The sequence below is a fragment of the Silurus aristotelis genome (assembly GCF_946808225.1).
Source record: "Silurus aristotelis genome assembly, chromosome: 6".
Classification (NCBI taxonomy): domain Eukaryota; kingdom Metazoa; phylum Chordata; class Actinopteri; order Siluriformes; family Siluridae; genus Silurus; species Silurus aristotelis.
Genome location: NC_139579.1, coordinates 17,072,101 through 17,095,395, shown reverse-complemented (window position 1 = coordinate 17,095,395; position 23,295 = coordinate 17,072,101). Strand labels below are relative to the sequence as shown.

Sequence of the window (23,295 nt, the reverse complement as noted above, 5' to 3'; positions counted from 1 at the left end):
CCTTGATTTACTGATCGGCAGCAAGTGTGACCAATTTTATAAAAGCCCAAGTTTGAGCAGTTTGCTGCTTTGAAGCATTCAGATGAGTTTTAACACAATGCCAAGGAGGAAAGACACAGCAATGACCTGAGAGAAGTCATTGTTGCTACCTATCAATCTAGGAAGGGTTACATGAGGAAAACATTAAAGACAGTTGCCAATATTCCCAGAATTGGAGGTCTCAGCAAATTCAAACCAATTTCAGACTATGAAAATGCAAAAAATGAACAAACAAACAAACAAGAATTACATTTCAAACTCATTTAGCCTCAAAATGTTAAAGTACATGAGAGTAAAATGAGCAAAAGATTAAACAGTATGTTTTGTTTGAAAGGGTTGCCAGGAGAAAGCGTCTTCTCTCTGAAAAAAGAACATGGCCGCATGGTTTAGGTTGGCAAAGTTGCAGCTGAACAAACCACAACACTTCTGGAACAATGTATTTTGGACAGATGAGACCAAGTGGAGATGTTTGGCCATAAAGCACAGCACCACATTAAAAGAAAAACAAACACAGTATTTCAGCACAAAGACCTCATACGTATCAACTGTGGAGGGGTGATGATTTGGGCTTGTTTTGCAGCCACAGGATCTGGGCAACTTGCAGTCATCGAGTTGACCATAACCTCCTCTGTATATTATAGTAGTCTAGAGTCAAATGCAAGACCTTCTGTCCAACAGCTACTGTATAGCTTGGCCGAAATGGGGTCATGCAACAGCACATTGATCCCAAGCACAACAGCAATTCCACAGAATGGCTGAAAAAAAATCTATTAGAATCAAAAATGTTGCAGTGGCCCAGTCAAAGTCCAGACCTCAACCCGATTGAAATGTTGTGGCAGGACCATAAGAAAGCTGTTTGATACCTGCAAACCTTAATAAAACAATGCTGAATAGAAAGGTGAGACAAAATTCCGATTACACGATTACTTCAAGTTATTGCTCCTAAAGATGGTTCTACAAACTATTTAATTACAAGGAGTACGTCGTTTTCACACATGGTGTTTTTATTTTGGCATTTTGTAATATGTCATGTGTTGTTGTTCAGCTGAAGTTGTATTTATTTAATTCTAAGGGTCCGAAGTGGGTGTATTTTCTTTTTCAGGACTGTATAAAAATGCTAATCATAGGTTTGCATTCCAACACAGTTTCATATCATATCATATCATATCATATCATATCATATCATATCATATCATATCATATCATATCATATCATATCATATCATGGCACAGTGTGATAATTAAATCCAGTTAAAACTTCCTTGAAATGTCATCCATTGATAAAGGAATTTTTTTGTGTACTTAAGCAAGAGTTCTGATCAAAGCAGAACGATTTATTTTAAATAAATGTACATGACTTACAAGTTGAAAATTAGAACCTACAAGCAGTATTGACTATGAGCTTGTTTGTAAGCCAATCAAATCATTGTTTTAGATTAAACAAAACTAAAAACTAAAATACTTCCCAAAATTCCTTTTATTTTCTTTCCAGAAGAGGGGAGAAACATCCCCTCCCTGTTCTGTAGCTTTTCATGACTGGGTTCATTGAATGTAATTTGTATTCTGACAGCATCAGTGTGTCTAGCTTTGTCTTTGTGTCTGTGCTTTTCACAGAAATCCCCAGCCAAGAAGCTCAGCCATGCCATCAGCAAGTCTCTGGGTTGTGTGCCAATAGGAGAACCCCCACACCCTGTGTACCCTGAGGCATCCGAGAGACCACAGGACCTGACACACCCTACGTAAGTATTAGACATGAAGTCTAATACTTTTTTGTGATATATTGTATGTACCCTCATGCCAAACCAAAACATCCAATTGATCTAATCATCATACTGTATATAAGTTTCATTTAATTGGTTTTGACAAATACTGCTGAAGTAAAAAAAAAAAAAAAACAGAACCATTTTAATTGGGTCACACTAATAGACTCGGCACGCATGGGTTTTGGGATTCCAGGGGCTTTCATTGATGTGGCAAGTATAGCAAAATAAGTGATATATATGTGTATATCACGACTGCATGTGTAATAAATGTAAGCAAATAGCAGTGGCTAAATATTACTCCAGGACTGTTGGCTTAATGCAAAGTAAATAATGAATAATTCTTATCATTCAGATTTACCATGATCTATACCTATTTTATTTTGTATGACCAGTTACCTCCAGGTGTGTGGAGAAGTATGCACTTGTGTGTAGTGGTCATGTGTTAATCCAGACAGATTTTATAAATTAGTAATACATGTTAGCAAAATAATAAGCTACCAAGTTTAATTTCTAAATTTATATAAGTATTATAATACAGGTTCAAATAACCATTTTTTCTCTTCTCACTGTCTCCATCTTATGGAACAGTTAAGGAGGAAAGTTTGGAAACCTTGCAAACCTTATTGTAATGCAAGTATATTTAACGATTACGCAAATTAAACATATCTCATGGTGGTATTGTTGGCTTGATCCAATTGTCCTTTCTGGCCACTAGAAGGCATCTCAATTTACTTTATTCGCAAATGAAGCAGTGATGCAGGTCAGCATGAAACCCTTGACTTATTTCAGTGCAGTACAAGAAATAGTAGAAATAAATTAACTCAGGGTCATGAGGCTGACAGCTGTTGCAACACTGTATGTTGAAAATATACAGTGAGAATAGTAGCATAAAAGTATTGCTAAACAGACCCATCAACGAAATATAATGTCGAAATTTTCACAAAAGAAAGTCGCTTTGCAGCAGATCTTTGCAGTAAACGGCTCAGTTTGCTGTTTATATGATTAAAGTAAGTTCAGTCTTGTTGGTTAAGGTTTTTCATGAGGTTTCTCTACAAGGAAACATTCTTCTGTTAGAATGAGTTACTATTTATCAATCAGATATAACAATGAAAACCAGTTTCACTACTTAAACAGAACTAAAATGATTTAAAATGAGATTTTTTTTTTAAACAGAAAACATACCTAAAATTAGGTATAAGTAAACTACAATTATAAAATAATTCAATTATTTCTGTAGAGTTTTTCGACTGTTTTTTTTTTTATTTGAAAGTCAGGAAAAACTCATACCAGCTGAGAGGTGTCTTTAAACAAGCTGACAGATGTGCACTGAAACATTCGGTTTATTGATGAAACGCAATAACAGCAGTACATTTTTCGGACTATATTTGTGAACGATTATGAATGTCCACATAAATAATACACTTCTGGCTGGTCCTCAGTAAATAAATTACAGTATGTTTAAAACTCTGCAGCTGGAATCCTGACTAGAGCCAGGACTAGTGATTATATTGTGCCTTTTGTTTTTTAAGAATCCATACATTGTTTTTCTGACAGGTTTTAGGTTGATTTTTTTTTTTTTTATCAAAGTTGTAGTTCAGTGGTTAAGGTGCAAATTGCAAATCCAGAGTTTCAGAGCATTAAGCTTCCACTGTTGGGCCATTGAGTGAGGTCCTTAATACTTAACTACTCATTGTATAAACTCAGTAATTTTAAACCGCCCTGGATAAGGGCATTTGCCAAATTCCATGTATGTAAATGTAAATTCCCATGCTGAAATATAAAGCTCTGTATGGACCAGCTGCTCAGTTTCTTTCAGGTTTCTTAGTTGTTTCTCAGACTCGGATACACATCCTGGGCTTTGGGCTTTTTTATGCTTCTAAAAGCATTTAAAGTATGGATTCACTTCCATATGATTTTTAACTTACATAGAGCTTTTAAAGTATTTTAAAAAATGATCTTATCTTTTTAGATTAGATTTTACGTGACTGGTTAATTATGTGTGAATGGAGTTATTGATACACTATATGGACAAAAGTATTGGGACACCTGAATATTTCAGCCATATGTGTTTCTTATCCAAACTGTTACCACAAAGTTGGAGGCACACAAATGTATGTGGTAGCATAATTTATTAATTTTTTCACTTGAACTAGGAGATCCAAAACTGTTCTAACATGACAATGCCCCTGCTCACAAAGCCAGCTCCATAAGGATATGCTTTACTTGGGTGGGGAGTGGAAGAGCTTGAGTGGTCTGCTATAGAGCTCTGACCTCAACCCTACTGAACACCTTTGGAATGAATCAAAAGGCTTATTACCCCCTAGGCATACTGATCCTAAATCAGTACCTGCCTTTACTAACAGCCTAGTGACTGAAGGAGCACAAATCTCCACAAACATACTACACAATTTAGTGGAACATCTTCCCAGAAGAGTGAAAGCTATTATAACAGAGAACGAGGAGTGAATGTGGAATAAGATGTTTAAAAAAAACACACAAATCTTATGGTCAGGTGTCCACAGATTTTGTTCATATAGTGTATGTATGCTTATTTAAATGCTTCATAAAATAGTTTTATTACTGTTATTACTATTATTATTATTATTATTATTATTATTATTATTATTATTATTATTATTATTATTATTGGTAGTAGTAGTAGATGTGCATACATGCATACATTTGTGTGCATACACATCAGTTGATTTGTGTGTATGTTTTACATTTTACAGCTTGAACAGAATTAAAACTTGCCTTTATCATGTCACATCTCAGGATGTTTGTATATTAGACATCATAGCTGAGTAAGCTACATTTACAGGAAGCGTATTAAAAGGTCACAATGCTAAATCGAATTCTTTATTTTCTTTGTTTTGAGAGCAACTGTTGATTAACAAAACTGCCATGAGAGAAAAAGTGTAATTTAGAAAAAGACTGAGAGGAAAAAATATTGTGGGTTAATATAAAAGTTTTTTTTTTCTGCCTGGATAATTTATCTGGGCAGGAAATATTAAAGGCACTGCTGCCCAAAGCTCAAGTTTGATTTACTGACACACAAACTCAGGGAGTCATTGCGACTATAAAGCAACAGTATATTAGATACGTGGTTTCTGCCTGTAATAATAATTTTACTATTTGGATATCCATCAGAGTTAAATAACAGATTTTCGGTTAACATTTAGAAAAGAGAAAAAAGACGATTAAAATATAATGGAAGGAAGTAAAAAAATTTTATTGTATTCATGTGTAAACAAAATGCACAGTTAAAGCTCTGGCATTCGTAAACTGGCCACAGAGTCTAAAAAGCCAAAACCACTATGATATTTGTGGGTAGCATGTCTGAAAATCAAATGCAATTAATTGAATTTTATATGATTACTTTGGCAGTGTATGCATGTATATATTAATCTTATGGTCACTGAACATATTTCCATGCTATATTTATATTATAAGTTGTTAAATGAAAAACTAAATGAATGCTGTATCTGGTGTAAACATGAAAAGTGTCAGGAGTGGTCACTTCTGATGTAAAAATCAATTGCTTTCAATGGCTTATTGTCTTTCTTTTGTCTTGCACGTCAACTTTATTTTTTCCGCCTGCATTTAAGTTAAAAAAAAAGCACTTTTTCAAAAACTTTAGTCACTCATGTACACTTCAGAGATGCTTTTAGCATCCAAATCTAGTAGATGTCATGTGATCACAGCAATGGGTAAAGCAAAAACCTATATATATATTTCACTATTGGAATATTGGTTCCCTGTAATTCCTATAACATACAGCATAAGAACTAACAGACTTTTGTATAATAAACACCATTACAGTGGTGTGAAAAAGTGTCTTCCTGATTTCTTATTTTTTTTGCATGTTTGTCACACTTTAATATTTTAGATCATCAAACTAATTGAAATATTAGTAAAAGATAACACAAGTGAACACAACATGCAGTTTTTAAATAAATGCATTTATTATTGAGGGAAAACGAAATCCAAAACTACATGGCCCTGTGTGAAAAAGTGTTTGCCCCTAAAACTAATAATTAGTTGGGCCACCCTTAGCAGCAACAACTGAAATCAAGAATTAGCCATAACTTGAGTCTTTTACAGCGCTGTGGAGGGATTTTTTTGTCCACTCATCTAAACAGAATTTGTTTTCCCTCAATAATAATAATAATAAAAAAAAGTGTGACAAACGTGCGAAAAAATAATAAAAAAATAAAATAAAAATCAGCAAATCAGCAAACACTTTTTCACACCACTGTGTGTGTATATATATATATATATATATATATATATATATATAAGTGACTATATATATATATATATATATATATATATATATATATATATATATATATATATATATATATATATATATATATATATATATATATATCAAACATCAATATAAGATGACACTGCTGGGCCCTTGAGCAATGACCTTTAACCCTCAACTACACAGTTGTATGTATATTTAAAAGGTATTGTGTGAAGGGCACAACCAAACTTGTGTGATAAAATTGTATGCATCATATTCATCTGTTTTTGTGCTACACGCCATTCTAATGTTGTATCAAACTAAACTGGAGTGAATCAATAGGAATTATATGCAGTACTTTTGATTAATTTATGCATTTTTATAAATTTTTCATTTCATGTCAGGTTTGTCAAGTATAAATAACTCATCTTCTGACCACGTGAATGAAAGTGTGAATACAACTTTTTATCCTTTCGAGGTTGCTCTTTAAATAAGATTTAAGTTACGAAGACAAGCCAAGCACAAGCTGAAGCAGAAAACGTAATAATATAAAAGACATACTGAAGTGCAACAAGAAAACACAGGGCTGAGCAGCCCATTATCTGATCCTTACATATGTATTTATTTGCCACACCTTTGTACTCGATGTTTAACTTTGTGTTGTGCTGTTTTGTATTTTCAAATGTATATTTTTCCAGTTCTCAGGATCAGTAATTATATACCTAAGACAGAAGTAGAAGTTGAGTTGATTAGATGGTGTTAATTCTACCCTTGGTCACTCCATAATGACCATCTGTAGCTCCTCAGGGACTGGCTATGTCAGTGTAAACACGTCTTACTTCCTGTTGTGGCTTCACACAGTGTTGTCATTGACCTTAGGACAACACGATTTTCATAACCGCACTGTCATGAGTGCCTTCTGACTCAGCCGTCCGGCAGAATCTGGCCAGCAAAAAAAGGGTGTGGGTGCAGCTCATGTCTCAACAGATTTGTGTTTGTACCTGTTATTTGTCATAAGTGAGTTATAAACGTCAGGTTTTTTTCTTTTCTTTTCGATTTTCTGCAGACTGGTATGGAATAGTAATACTATTTAGTTCAATAGTACAATCAAAGCTGTTTTTTTCTGTGATATTATTACTTGACATTAAAATTTTAACAGCATTTGACATTAAATCAAAAAGGTAGCAAAAATGTGTAGACTTGACAACATGCTTTGTATGTGGTTTTTGAATAGCCTATTCCACATTTAATCCCCATTTTTGATGTTATAATAACCTCCAGATTTTTTTTTCTGGGAAGATGTTTAGTAGATTTTGTAGTGTGTTTGTCGAGATTTGTGCTCATTAAGCCACAAGAGTGTAACTAAAGTCAGGTATTGATGTAAGGAGGTCTGGGGTGCAGTCAGTGTTTCAATTCATCTTAAAGGTCTTCTACTCCAACCCGTTCTATGGTTCCTTGCACCTCCAAAACGTCAGTAGGTCAGATGGCTACTCTACACTGCCCCAAGGTATACATTGATGCCCACCAAAGGACTAATTCCATCCTGAGTATATGTGGCTCATGCGCATTATTCCTAATATAGGCTTCGGCTCCAACATGACCCTGTCAAGTATGATAAAGAAACTGAAGATGAAGGAAGGTCTATAAACATTAACCTGCTGCTTCTACATAAAGTTCATTATTCCTCTTAAATAAATGATCATTAGGATTGTTGAAAGTTTGTAGCCTTGCAGGCAACAGTTATGTACTCCTGGGGATGTGGTAGCTTAGTCGTTAAGGCTTTGGATACAAAGGTCGTGAGTTCAAATCCCAGCCACACCAAATTGCCACCCTTGAGCAAGGCCTTTAATTTGATAGCTGCTCTGTTGTATGAATGAGATAAATATTGCTCTAGATGAGGGCGCCTGCTGTAAATGTGGTAACTTGTTGCCATGCACTATGCACCAGTTTGCTCAAAGGTGAAATGCTGAACACACTACTCATTGATCTTTATTTCGACGAGGACGATTCCGCTCCATATTTCTCCCAGCTCAATTAGGCAGCAATCACTTTGCTTTAATTATCTGCGAACGAACAGAAATACCATTTGATATTGTCTATGTGACCTTATAAAAAATGTGGGAATTATTGTAGCTTGCCCTCTATGAAGTGCAGACATCTAGAAGGATCTGAAAGATTCACTTATGAGTGACTCAGTTTGGTCTGACCTGTGTGGAATATTTGAAGCGTATGAAATGAGAATATAACAAACCTTAGATGGCCCCTAGTTCTTGCTTGAAAGTTAATCGTCCGTCTACAGAGAAAGATAGCAACTGCATATGAATGTATACAGTGGAACTGAAAAGCACTAATCACATCACTCCAGCTCATGGCCCTGTTATGCAATAAAACCTTTAATGAGGCATTATGTGAGCTTTTTTATACAGCAAGGTGTCACACTAACTAAGACAGGGTGCCTTTATTAATCTTAGTCGAGCTCGTGCAATAGAAAAACGCTAATTTTATCGCTAGGATATAGAGAGTTTCAATCTCTGTCTTGTGGAGTAGCATGAGCAGCTTTCTAAAAATGAGGCAGTCCCTGTCTTCACATGGTCTCATCACAAGAATCTGCTAGCATTTACCATTCTTGCTGTCTCACAATAGAAGAGATCTACCATAGCTAGAAAGTAGGAACTGGAAATTAGGATGAAATGGGGTAAAAAGAAGGGTTCTAATTTCTAAAACATCACCGTGTCTTTTTTTAATTTACAAATGTAAATGTAATTTGAAAATGGTTTTTGGTGAGCCTGTGTCCAGTGTAGCCTCAGATTTTGCTTGTTGAGGAGACTGGATTGGAGTGGAGTGGAAACTGGTATGGTCTTCAGCTGGTTTTGCCCATTCATCTTAAATTTTCATGCCTTGTACCAGATGTTGAGAAGAATAGTACAGACTTATATTTGTTTTTATACAGAACTATATGGGTTCACTAAATGTTGGTTTCATATTTAGTAGGTCACAAGCTTAAATCCCAGCACTGTCATGCCGCCATATTGCACCCTCGAACAAAACCCTCTCTAATGTTTAGTTGTATAAATGAGATAAATGTAAATTACTCTGAAAAAAATTGTCTGTTAAATGCTGCAAATGTAAATTTGTGTCTGACCAGTCTGTTCCTTTGTGCCTCATGTCAGCTTACAGATCTACTGCTTGCTGGGTGGGGTTTTTTTTTTTTTCAAAATTTTAAAGACGTCTGTGCTTAAAAATCTCTGGAGATAAACAATTTCTCAAACACTCAAGCCAGTGTGTACTGACTGGTACTGACAACCAGGCTGCGGTCAATTGCAGTGAAATCACGCTTTTTTCCCATTTTGTTATTTAATATTAATGTTATCTGAAGCTCTTGGCCTAAATCTCCATTATATATTCAGTGCTGCTGGCACATGATTGACTAATCAATCATGACTGATCTATGTGTGTGTGTGTGTGTGTGTGTGTGTGTGTGTGTGTGTGTGTGTGTGTGTGAGAGAGAGAGAGAGAGAGAGAGAGAGAGAGAGAGAGAGAGAGAGAGAGAGAGAGAGAGAGAGAGAGAGAGAAAGAGAGAGAGAGAGAAAGTGTGCAAATGCATTTGTATTCAAAATCCATAAATCAGGCAGAAAAAATGGGAAAGACATATAGAGAGTGGGGTTGAACGAGAGAGAGAGAGAGAGAGAGAGAGAGAGAGAGAGAGAGAGAGAGAGAGAGAGAGAGAGAGAGAGAGAGAAATTAAGAGAGAAAGCGCGCATCTGGATTGTCACTGGGTCATGTGACGACCAGGTTTCCTTGGAGACAGCAGCAATGTTGTGCATTCAGATGCTAGTTCAGTTGAGCAGAGGGCAGGACAGAAGAAGCAGCTGGCCTCTGGATGTGGCTCAGAGCTGAACAAACAGGTGCTCCGTTCACTACGCGAGGTGAGTTCTTGCATACGAACGCTATCGTTATGTTCTTTGTGATCGTCTTGAACAGTGACGTAAAGCTGCAATAACAGTAATTGTTTGTTGGTTGTTATTGTTGGCAAAGGTATTTACGCTGTGTTGAGGTCTTATTTACGCTTTAAAGACAGTACCAGCCAGTTAAAGCTTCAGTTATAGTACATGGATTTCTTTCTTTTTTTCTTATTGTTTAAAACTCTTGCATTCATGTAGCTGTTTGTTTATTGCGTTGTATTGTCTCGCGAGAAACAATCTGAAATCAGTATGAACAAGCAGGACTTTAGTGAAGTGAAGAGAAATTCTTGAAAACAAAAAAGGCAGTATAATAATTGCATTATAAGACAGGAGCAGAGGGAAAATATTTTGACGTTTTAGATTCTCCTTTATACTGGTGGGTGAAACAGAGTGAACACGTGCATGGGTTGGTGAGCGATAAATAGTGAGAGAGAGGGAGGGAGGAAGAGAGAGAGAGAGAGAGAGAGAGAGAGAGAGAGAGAGAGAGAGAGAGAGAGAGAGAGAGAGAGAGAGAGAGAGAGAGAGAGAGAGAGAGAGAGAGAGAGAGAGAGAGAGAGAGAGAGAGAGAGAGAAGAAAATATGGGGTCAAAGCAAGCCTGAAGCAAAAGCACAGCTTGAGCTGAGAAGTGTCAAAGTGAAGTTCAGATTTTCTTAGTTAATGTGACATTAGTGGCAGGAGAGACTCTGTGGTGTAAAGTCTCAGTGGATATTTCTCTGGGCTGTCATTCAGAGGGTTATGAGTTCAAGTCTCAGCACTGCCAAATTAACACTGTTGGGCTGCTGAGCAACCCTCTGTGCTCCTGTGCTTTGACCCTGACTTTCTAGCAATATGTAAAGGTATGAATTTTTCTTCATGTGTATATGTAAAAATAAGGGCTTTCTTTTGTTATCTGATTTTTTTTTTTTTCTATTTAAAATGATATGCAGGAAATATGGTTTGTGTAGACCTCATTCTCAGAAGATATACTGAGAGAGGTAGCATTTGGAGAGGTTGATAGGAAGGGCTTAGTTGCTTGCTCATGTGTGTGTGTTAGAAAGAGGTCTGACAAGCATTTGTGTCTACTTCATAATACAGTTTATCGTCACGTTCTGCAGTGTCACCTCCTCCTCTCTCGTCTCTTGTCTGTTTTTTTTCAGACTCCAGCTCTAATTAGAATTCCTAAAGACACCTTTCCCTTCTTGTTAGTTGTTAATTAGTTTTGGGCAAATAGCATTAAATTAAAATGTCACTATCTTGAAAGCAATTACAGTGAGCATGCTTTTATATGTGACCTGTTCCTGCACAGTATAAAGCACTTTGATGGCTGAGGCTCTGAGAACGCTTGTGCAGACGCACTCACTCACTCACACACACACACGCGCACACACACGCACAAGCACACAAACACTTGCATACATACACCCAGGTAGACTGCTAATAGAAGACAAGTTGACTTACTTGACTTGAACTTTATATAATTTTGCAGTCATCTGAAGCCAGTGTCCAACAACATGAACGATACCGTTCTTGTGTCCTCTGGGGCCCCTACGCCCACCACAAGGTAAGCACTCGACACGGGTTTTTACGTCTGCATGCTGTTGTGTTCAAGCCACTCTGTTGTAAGTCTGTTGTTATTAAAAGCGCAGCTTGCTTTGAAGTCCATAAGTGAGCAAGTGAGTGATAAATGTCTTGGGTTCTCTCAGTTTGATTTTACTGCTAAGCTATGTTTGTCTATCTAATGCACTGAAGCTAAAGATTTGAAGGGAGAAATTGACTTACCTTTCGAGATCGCGTTGCATTTTGAAAGCTGGCCGATAACAAATACAAATACACTCAGGACGAGAACCTTATCTCAGAAATGCAGTCAGTCGATTTGTGTGATTCGGCGCTTTCCTGTCCCTCGTCCCACGGCGCACACTGTCAGGGTTGGATGGATATCGCTGGGAATATGGAATTAAATATCCTAAAAAAATATAATAGCTGATAACTATGAGGTGGATTTAGATGATATGGTATTGCAATGCTGACAGGAATGATTCTGAAATCACTAAATTGAAGGATTATCACGTTCATATCTATGCCTCCACACCCCAGCATGACTTTACGTTCGATGATAAAAATGACATATATTGATATATAGTTTTATTTCTACTATTTAAGGAGTGCCATCGTGAAATGTCGCTCAGTGCCTTCGAATTTTAAGTGTCATGAGTGCAAAAACCCCTGAATGGACCAGATGTGATGCACAGCGCCTGGAGAAGGAAGAAGCTGCTCATGTGCAAGCAGTGCTATAAATAGCTTGGCATGGTCTTAGGCAATAGGAGAGGGTTCAGAGGAGGGGGTGGCATGGGTAAACACTTCATCCGGCATGAGATTGTCACTGCAAAGGTTTAATTCTGATTCGGAAAAGCCGGGTCGACTTGTTAACCTCAGAGAATAGGAAACAATGTGAATGAGGGATGGGTTAGTTATTGATTAGAGGTTGTACCCTTGTGTGCCACAGTGCACTGCCAGCTCTGCTTTTGGGACACCAACGTGCTGCTCTGATACCCGTACACTTGACACTGCAGCTTTCTGAATCACGCTCGGTTTGGGCAAGTGTGAGGTCAGCTGCTGGCAGCGGTTTGGGCCAGAGGGCAAGTGGTAGAGGAATGTACAATTATTTTCTACCAAATTACGGTCGCTCTGTTGGTCACTGGAGCTTGCCAAAAATCGAATGCTCGCTTTCATCCTGACTGAAGGTTGTAGGAACGTTATGACAGCTTTCCAATACGCTGACGTGATCGTGTTTAGGAAGAACCTGCAACTGATTGATGTCTAGCTTATGCTAAGATGTTGCTACCTTGAAATTAGACAATGTGAAGGTTGACTTTGTTGGCATAGTTTAAGATAAGCCACTAATTTGATCAAATGATGACAATAATTACTGTTCAAAGCTCAATCATTTATTAATTAATTCCTGTAATTAAGACCCATTGATATAAAGTGTTTTGTTTCATAATAGCACTTCACGCACTCTTAGCAGATGAGATATATCTGGTTGACTTCAGAAAGAGAGAATAGAGCTTACTATCAAAGCTTTTGTAAACAATCATATCTCACATTGTCTTTATTTCTTCTCTCCTTCCTTTGCTACAACACTCTTTTCATTTTCCTTCCTCTCTCAGAGTGATTGAAATTCATGTGACCGCCTAAGCCACAGCAGATGATCTGCTGAAGAACCCAGGCTTGTTCATGTACAGAACACTGTGTTTTTATTTGCTGAGTCAGCATCCATGTAACAGTCTACTCATTAACAACCTCTTTTATAAACAGTGACCCCTTATAGTATTAAGAATACTGTGTGTCTTGTGTTGCTATCATATCCATATATACTGTACATAAAAAAACACACACACTTCTGTGTACTGGCAAAATCAAAGGTTTCCTGCTGGTGAAAGGAATGCATTTTACTCTCAGTCTCCATGTCTGTAATAACGCGTGTAATAGTTTGGCCTTGTGCAGGATGTGTCAAAGCCAGATGCATGGACGAGAAAGTGGGCCTTTTTTGCTGACGCTGCATACTCAGCCTCTTGCATTCTCAGAAGATTCTCAAGGGCAAATGGCACCGCACACAATTTATTGGCAGCTGGGTCATGCCTAGCCGTTCTGTCAGCGAGTTAATAACCGTATTCCTTTGTACCAGATGAGTTTTTAATTCAGTGTTAAGTGAATATTGACCAGCTGCTGGATATGAAGTTATAGCCTGCCATGTTTTGAGCATTGAAATATTAAGTCAGCCCTTGCAGATACATGTATATTTTTTTGTCCTCGAAAATGAGTCTTAAAATATGATTAAATTCATTCATATGTTGGGTGAAGAAATCGATGGATATGATATGTTATGGACTGCAAATTCACATTTTTTATTAGCTGAAAGATGTAGCTCTCCAGCATTAGCAGAATTCCTGCACATCTTTCTCCAGCTGGCACGTGGACGAGGAATCATAAAAAAAACAATATGTCACTGAGAGGCCCTTGGCACATGCTTGCATTTTTTAATGAACCACTCGCGATGTATGTGAAAGTAGAAAAGACCAGACACAGTGACAGGATCATTCTGATTGACAAAGTGCCTCAGCTTTCTGTAAAGCTCCTCACATGCTTACAGAAGGGATAGCCTGACTTGTCGACCGGTTTATGGTGGTTAGGAAGTCAGTTACGTACCAAAGTTTGTAACATTTATGTACACATACACATGAACACACACATCCACACGCACATGCACAGTTACTGTCGACTCATTGGAGGTCATTTAATGAGGATGGGGAGCATATGCTCTGTCATCTGCTTCTGTTTTATGCCAAATCTTATACTGTACATTACACATACACCATAATGTGGCCATACTGTGATGAAGCAATACAGTCTGGCATGATCTGTGCAGAGGAAAAAAAAATTTATATAATAATGTAGAAGGATCTAATTATTCATACAAATCTGTGGAATATCTTGAATGGCATGACTCAGCACTCTCTTTAAAGGATCTCTGTATTAATGAAGGAGTTTAGGGTGAAATGAAGGACAAAAAACAGCTCTCTTTTCTGTGTGTGAGGTTATTATTAGTTTAGGAGGAAAGCAGGCCTAACCAGGGGTTTCCACCTTATGTTTTTTAAAGGTTTTACTTTGAATTGTCTTCGAGTTAAAGGTTTTACCAACATCCTATACAAGATGAGTGCAGGATCTATGTTGAAATGGTCATGAGTCTTTCTATGTATGTGATTGTCCATGCTGAGCTTATTTGTGTGTGCTTTTTTTTCTGTAATGCAGTGTTGCCACACTTTAAAAAAATAAAATGGATTAAACTGTACCATTCCTGGATCCAGGCAGTGGTATTTTATACAGTATCTGCATATATAGTAAAACTTTAAAGAAAACTTAATGGCTCAGTTTTAAAGGTACACCGTATTGATATTTAAAGGCTAAAGATACATATTAAAGGTACAAAAGATAATGGTACCACCATGATGTCAAATATAGATTGTGTCTCTGAGATTATTACCCTTTTATTGTAGAGTCGTCACACTTTGCATCTTTTTTTCGTTCTTTTTCTCTCTCATTTCTTTCTTTTTGAACAGCACCACTCTGGAAAGTCCCAGCAGGCTGGATGAGGAGCACCGTCTTATTGCTCGCTACGCTGCCCGTCTGGCAGCTGAAGCCAGCAATTCGACAGTGAGTATGCATTTATACACACACACACACACACACACACACACACACACACACACACACACACACACACACACACACACACACACTAGATGTAATATCTCTATCCTCTGCAATATGTCCCACCTGCAATAATGGCCCATTTCCTAGCACTCTCAGCGGCACACAAACTTGAGAATAAATAAAACATCAGACACATTTATTCCACTGATGTTTGAACTCGTGTGCCTGCTTTGCCATTTCTACCCATATGATATCATTACCTTTCTAGCAATGGATTGATTTAATGGTTTGCTTTTATGTGTCCCTAGTTTTCACACTTAATCATTGTTTCACAGCAATGTCCTCCCACCGACCTGAGCTTCAACTTTGATGCCAACAAGCAACAAAGGCAACTCATCGCTGAGCTCGAGAACAAGAATAGGTGACTTTTCAGTAAAATTAGCTCGTAATTGCATCACGAGTAAGCGTCAATGAAAAATCAATACTGATTAAGATGTCATGTCTGGATAAAATATATAGAATCATTATTAGGTTAACATTTGTCATTTTAATTTTACAAAGTATCTAAAAAGTTAGGAACCAATGAGAGTAAATCTACATAGACCTTATTATTTACAGCATATGCTCTACATGTTTATACATACTTATGCTCAATGCATTTTCTTAGCCACTGTATATTTTTTTGGTGTGGATTTTTCCTCAACATATTCGGATCGAAATGTTTCCAATGATCAGTTGAAATTTCTGATTTTAGACACCATGTAGTTTGCATTTGAGTCGATGGTGGTTAATGTTCTACATTATTAATAATATGTTCCAACTGTGGTGTGTTCGGGAAATAGGGAGATCCTTCAGGAGATCCAGAGGCTGCGTCTGGAACATGAGCAAGCCTCTCAGCCCACGCCAGAAAAAGCTCAACAGAACCCGACTCTCCTTGCGGAATTACGACTGCTCCGGTACACACACACACACACACACACACACACACACACACACACACACACACACACACACACACACACACACACACATACATGATTGAAAATTGAGATATACCAGACTCCTGCTGCATAGGATTGCTGAAACGGAATGTACATTAAATCCTGTGGCCACGTTTCAGCTAAAGTACCATTTATTGACAATAGGGGGTGCCTTGGAGTCAAAAGAGTGCTTCTCCAGTCATGTTCTTGGTGTATGCAGAGGCTTGGGTGCCTGCCAATTTTACAGTCACCCAGAAAAAAAGAAAAGTGATTACTTTTAGACTAAGAATAATACATTTTATCCTTTTAGGGCCAATCATGTATTTCTTCATGCATTTTGTGTCTTTTTGGTCAGGCACAGGAAAGATGAGCTGGAAAAGCGCATGTCGGCACTGCAGGAGAGTAGGCGAGAGTTGATGGTCCAATTGGAAGGTCTTATGAGACTGCTAAAGGTATTTTGCTTGTTTTATTTAACTTGTTTTGCCTTCTGTAAATAAGTATTTATTCGAGCGACCTCCCCTCTATTGGCTGCTTGTTTTCTCCCTCTCTATGTTTCTTTTTGTTGTTAATGAATCTGCATTCTCTCACCGCTACTTTTTTTCTGCTGCTGACAGGATGAAGAGCAGAAGGGCGTAAGTGTTCCTGACTTCACTCTCTTACAAGATGGTTGGTTCATAAAGTATGTGGCACTGCCTTAGCATTGTACAATAACGTGTCAAGTGTAAAGATCTTGCATTTGACAAAATCAACAGGTTTACACACAAAACACAGAACTCTGGGTAATCAAGTGCCTTTGGTTTCATTTCTTTTCTGTGACTTAGACAGAGCCAGGCATCTCTTAGTAGTTCATATGTAACAGTCAAAGCAAGTTGATTCCAAGATTGCATGGAATTACTCTATAATTCTCAACAAGGCTTATGAAGTCTATCATAATGAAATCTGTGCATTTCCACACGTGTCCTTTCAGTCCTTTTAGACAGTACAAAGCTTAAGCTCGGTCCCTTAGCTTTACTCCCTTGCTTGGCAGAGGGCAAGCTGACCCGTTGCGTATCCGTGCCAAATATCAGAGACGTGCTTGCCTTTCATGTGAGCTAACAATCTCGCTTCTAATGTGACTGCAGTCTGGCCGGCCATCTGCTGCCTGGCAGTGTGCCACAGCCCCTGGGCTCTGCACCAGTCCATGAGACACAGTGCCCCTTTTCTTCATCTACCTCTGCTCTTCTAATGGCACACACATGGGTCTCTGTGAGAATGGGGTCGAATAAGGTGTGCTGAGAACATATACCACCAGAGCAGGCCTGAGGTTTAATGTAGATCATATGTCTGTAGGTACTTTAGCACTGATAATATCTCCTGTGTGTTGGCTAGTGTTTTGAAGGGACCGGTGTTTGTCTTTGTGGAGTCAGGTTGCAACCCTCCAGTGTGAGACCTGCTTCCTGTTCCCTTGCTGGAAGCTTAACCCAGTTTCTCTGCTATAGGCTCAAACAGGAGTCTCCCCCCATTCCTCACCCAGCCACAGTGCCAGTTGCACCATGCCCATGCCCATCCGCTCCACATCCGCCGGCTCCACGCCGACTCACACACCACAGGACTGCCTGGCTGGTGTCAGTGACGATGTACTGGATGCCTTTTCTCAGGGTGAGATATCTCTGATACACACAACAAACAAATTGCAAACGCCCTGGAAAGCAGTGTTAAACGGTAAACTATTATACTACTCTACTTTAAATGTCTCTACTTGCGTGTTTCAGGTGTACCTAGAAATCTCCGAAATGATCTATTGGTAGCTGCGGACTCAATCACGAATACCATGTCATCGTTAGTTAAAGAGCTCCACTCAGGTATTTCACTGTTTGTGATGTATTGATTTATTACTTTCATAAAGATCTTGAAATAATTTTGGTCTGATTCTAAGAGGCAGTTCTATGATACAATGAACTTTTTGGCTAATTATTAACTTAACAATGTTAAAATATATTATTCAGTTACTATTATTTAGTACATTGGAGAAGAGGTATGTAAAGAGGTATGTAAAGAGGAATGAATGAAGTTCTTGGAATTTTAAGGGAAGGATCAATATCAGGCTTTGAGTGGAATGCTGATTAATATCCTTTAATAATATATAGTGATTTAATACTGTGATATAATAATTACGTTCAACTTTACAGTTGACGATGGTCTGGAAGATGAGGAAGTGAACATGAGGAACGGAAGGGATAAAGGTGAGTTACCCTCATCTGTGGTCACATTTATAATCCTTGTCCTCAAGTACCAACTGTTTGTGATTCCATGCAATGTGGCATGATACAGAAGAAGATGGCATGACTAGTCGGTAGGTCATGAGAATTATACGGTCACCACACAAACTGCTCTGCAAGTTCACCTTTATGGAAAGCTGAAAGATTAAAAAGTGATTCAGAATGTTGGGTGATACAATATCATCCAGGAATATACCTAAAGGTTATCCGAGGCTTCCTGGTAACTAAAACACCTCCAAAGTAGGCGTATTCTCAGAGCATGGATCACCAAGCTCTTTCTATTGAAGCGATCTCTTTTTGTTGTAAAGAATTCACAGCAAACTGCAGTGAATTGCAGTTAAATTGCATCTTTCACAAAGACCATAATATAAGTTTGAGCCTCCAGAGCGATACCATTAATCTTGCTATGGCTTGGTGCGATGGAAACTTGCTGTTTAAAAGTCCTTGGTTAAATCTAGCATCTTCAGAAAGGTACAGTGCAAAAGATCCATCTGAGCTTCCACTCAGTGTCCCTTGCTAGTGAGAGCAACACAAAAAATTTACAATAAAGCTCATAATAAATGCAAATAATAGATGGTGAGTCCAGTCTTAGCCAGTGCATCTTGCCAAAGCGATCTGTTTTGCTCTGGCAGGAAGAACCACATTTGGCAATGCGTTGGCTTGGCAGTGCCAAGCAGTGCACCTGTGCCTCAGCAGAACCTTCCCAAATCTGGCTTATCAATCATTGGCATATACACCTTTCCCCCAGATGTACGAATGGTCATGAATGTGTATCCGCTGCACCATTGTAAATAAGTTTTTCTTAGTGAGAGAATTTGGTGCAAAGTCAAAACCTTTCTTCTTCAGATTTTTCTGATACTAAAAGAGATAGGTCTAGTGCACAGTGGGTCTTAAAATGGCATCATTAAAATGGTCAATGTTAAAACAATAAGCTTATAGCTGATGTGCAGCGTCAGCTTCTAAGGGGTTCAGACACAAGTGCAGCATGGCTCCTATGGTTAACCACTTGGTGTAGTATGAAATAGATAAGGATGAAAGAAGGCGCAGTTTTAGAGGACTGGATACCTGTAGTTCTGTGTGTATTCACAATCTGGTAAGTCAACAACCCCATGTTGTGTACATGTTTGCCAATCTAACTAATAGTGTTTAGTTGTATAATACGTCAATAAATGTCACTATGTGAATGTCTTGAAACAAGAAGGAATGTAGATGATTCTCACCACTCCTGGTGGTTGGGAGGGGTGTAATCAAACCGACCTCTGTAGAAAACAACAAATAGAAAGTGGAATAAAGGAATATAAGGGAACATTTAGCCCTGATATTTGGCATAGTGCTTTTTTTTTCAATTTCCCTCAACTGACAGTTAATGGCAGATGTTTCTAGAAGATGGAAGTCAACTTCCGCATAATTGTGCGGTCAAGAAATTCAAAAGTTTTAGCTTTCCTTTCTGTCTGTTTTTTAGCTGAGTCTAAGTAAAACAGTATGGATTTTTTACATGTGAGTATAACAGATAAAAAAAACACTTAATGGTTGTATTCTGTGCACATCAGATAAAAAGTTCAACCAAGCAATGTCTGTGTCCGGAATGCGCTTTAAACAAAGAGTGGTCACAATCTCTAACCTTACTCTGTTTTTCCTCCAGTGTCAGCACAGAGGCATTATGGGAACAGACACTCAACCCCCTCATTCTAAATGTCTGGATGTGACTGGCCAGAACCAGCGACAACATATCCCTTCCTGGCATCACATAAAGTAATGCATGCTCTTCCTAGCCAGGTTTCACTATGTGAAATGAACACTTCATCACATTTTGCAGAGAGCAAGCTGTATCTACTAAGGAGAATCTATATATATATATATATATATATATATATATATATATATATATATATATATATATATATATATATATATATATATATCATCACTATATGTCTATCTGTATAAACCTGTTGTAATTATGTAACATTTTCATACATGTCTGCTAAGGAATGGCTTGTTTGTGCTTTGTCACATCAAAAATTTTTTGTTGTTTTCAGTTTAATAAAAACGATCACACTGTGCATAGTCGGTGTTAACACTGAGAACAAGTCACTGATCTCAGCTGCAGCTCTTTTCTATAGGTGTCCTCCGCAGATAAAGATTTTGTAGAATTAGTGAAAACGTTTTGTTTTGTGTCGTTTGAGTTCTGCATGAGGGTTATAACTGGAGGACCCTTGTCTTGCATGTGCCATTTATTTTGACTAAAGCGTGGGAATCCAAGCTCTCACCCGCTCTTATCACGTTCATCAAAACTGCTGCTAGTCCACTCAGCCCATGATAAAGCACTAGGTCAAAGCTGTATTATAAAGCCAGGTGTTTGTCAGGGAATCTCAGTGAGGATGATACTTTGAACCATTTGTTCCTGTTTGTCGATATGTGTTTTAATTCCATCTTTATATTGTACCTCCCTCGAAAGCCTTCCAGTTGCTTCAGTCATATAGATCCGAATGTTGGCGCATTAAAAATGCAGAGTATAAAAGTGTGTAATAGAAAAGAAGGATTTATGTCTGTATGCCAATTTAGGCTGCATTCTGTCCGGAGTGCAGATGTCCTTCTGTTACAGTCACTTCAAAAGCTTTTTAGTCAGTAGTCACGCTCTAAATAAGTGAATCTGGTGCTCAGGGACTAGTGATAGTGGCAAAAAAATAATTTGAGTATTGACTTCAGCCCAATAAAAATTGCAGATCAAAGATTAGCATAGACCACATTTATAGATAGGCCTGATAGATTGGCCGATGGTAGTCAATAGTGTTATTGCAGGATGTTCCTACTGGAATGTGTACAGAGAAGATGGAATGTACATTGATAAGGTGATATAATAGAAATTCTTTTTTGTTTTTTTGGGGGGTGGGGGTAGTTGTTAGGCTTTGGGGCTGTGTATAAATCTTTTGTTGATCTCTCAAATGTTAAAGTTTTACAGTTCAGAGCTTTACAGTTATGAGCAAGTAAATGATGCTGTACTTGAATTCAAATCAAATTCAGGTTCAATATTTGCATTCATCAAAATATAATGTATATAACTGTGTCTTCTGTTTATTATATTTATATTTGGATGGCAATTCATTGTCTCTTATTACAAAATATGAATCTATTCCTTTCTAAATCAGATAGAATCCAGACCGTTATGATTAGGTAAATTCTTCAAAGATCATGTCTTGAAGAACAGATTTTAAACTGTGGTATAGTATTATTATTGGAGAAATCGCATAGTTTGAGGAAATAGATGGGCAATAGGCACTGATCCATTTATACTGATTTCTTTCGTATTTCTAAACAAAAAGCATATGATTCTGCATTACGTTTGTTGGATGCCTTTCATTCAGAGTAAGTTCTTATTATTGTTAAACACTGTGTGAAATCAGTTTCTTCGGTAACAGTAGGTGAATTTCTTCATTTCTTTTGCAAACTTTGATGGCAGTCGATAATAACGCTTAATGTTTGATTTACAGAAGATAATGTTGACGTATTTCAGATGGAAACTCGCCTTTATTGTCATTGATGATACAAGTGGTAAAGCAGGCTTGAAACTTTCATGTCAAAAGTATAGGCTTTGAAATCAGAACTAAATAACTCATTTGTTTTTGTAAATCTTACTGTACAATGCATAGTACAGATTGAACTGGTGCTTTGCTTTGAAAGGTGGGTAGGAACGATCATGAATCATTTGCTACAAATATGAATGTAGGTGTGCCTAGATGTACTGTATAAAGTGCTCTATAAAATAAAAAAGTATTCTGCACATGTGCGAGTCAACGCTTAGATAGAAGTTTTAGTATGTGGCTTTGTAGGAATGCAATTATTTATCTGTGCTCATTGGAAAACTTCTTTTTCTGCCTTTAAATTTGTGCCAAACTGTTCGCCAAACTTTAGCGTGTCCTTATGTCTTCGTTCTGTGTGTTTGTGTTTCATCACATCCTACCAATTTCATTGAAATAGTTCACTGAGAGGGTTCACAATCATGAAAGCTTAAATGCCATACATATTCAAGTTTGCAAAATTAACCCTGGGATTAAATATTTATCAACAATGAACTGTATGCCACGCATTCTGAAAGTGGCTCTTTAGAGTCACACCGTCTGAACAAACCAACACGTTATGTACTGCTTTCATTTTAATATCCTGTTGTAATTATATGATTTGTTTGGAAAGCAAGAACTTGTTGCTTCAGATTATATTCTTGCGCTAAATTAATTTTATATGTCAGGGCTTTGCCGCTGTATTCTTTGTTTGTTGCAATGTTTGACTTTCAAAACCATGATTTATGTCTATCAGATACTTGTCTTTTTTTGTAAATTATTAAAGGTGAAATATATAAACCTGTGTGTCATGTTTTCATTTCTTTGTGAAAAAAAAAAAAAGATTATTTTTTTAACCAAAACTAAGTGTTTATTAAAAATGTAAAAGAAACCAAAATCCAGAATTCAGTATAGAATGTTATATTAACCCAGCCATTAGGGGGGCACAAGCCAGTGTACTCTTAGTGCCGGTCCCAAGCCCGGGTAAATGGGGAGGGTTGCGTTAGGAAGGGCATCCAGCGTAAAACATGTGCCAAATCAAATATGCGGATCACAAATGAGAATTTCATACCGGATCGGTCGAGGCCCGGGTTAACAACGACCGCCACAGGTATCGTTAGCCGACAGGGTACCGGTGGAAATTGGGCTACTGTTGGCCGAAGGAGGAGAAGGAGAGGAGGAAGGCGTCTACAGAGACGGCAGGAAAAGGAGCAGTGTAGGAGAGTAGAGGTTCGGGTTGGTACTTTAAATGTTGGTACTATGACGGGTAAAGGGAGAGAGATAGCTGAT

The 23,295-nt window shown here is 37.7% G+C and overlaps 1 protein-coding gene across 3 annotated transcripts in view; it reads left to right on the top strand.

Annotated features, from left to right (window-relative positions):
- Positions 1-22,806, top strand: part of dtnbb (dystrobrevin, beta b) — a 30,897-nt gene extending 8,091 nt beyond the window's left edge. For 2 of the 3 annotated variants that reach the window (XM_083543681.1, XM_083543680.1), the window contains exons 10-20: positions 1,654-1,778; positions 11,486-11,560; positions 15,117-15,210; positions 15,546-15,631; positions 16,053-16,166; positions 16,546-16,642; positions 16,805-16,822; positions 17,669-17,828; positions 17,942-18,031; positions 18,359-18,412; positions 20,091-20,314. In XM_083543681.1, the coding sequence (XP_083399807.1) occupies positions 1,654-1,778; positions 11,486-11,560; positions 15,117-15,210; positions 15,546-15,631; positions 16,053-16,166; positions 16,546-16,642; positions 16,805-16,822; positions 17,669-17,828; positions 17,942-18,031; positions 18,359-18,412; positions 20,091-20,140 (963 nt within the window). In that variant the 3' untranslated portion in view covers positions 20,141-20,314. Of the gene's footprint in view, positions 1-1,653; positions 1,779-11,485; positions 11,561-15,116; positions 15,211-15,545; positions 15,632-16,052; positions 16,167-16,545; positions 16,643-16,804; positions 16,823-17,668; positions 17,829-17,941; positions 18,032-18,358; positions 18,413-20,090 lie in introns of all 3 variants that reach the window. The other variant, XM_083543682.1, reaches the window with a different exon arrangement.
- Positions 22,807-23,295: the final 489 nt, after the last annotated feature.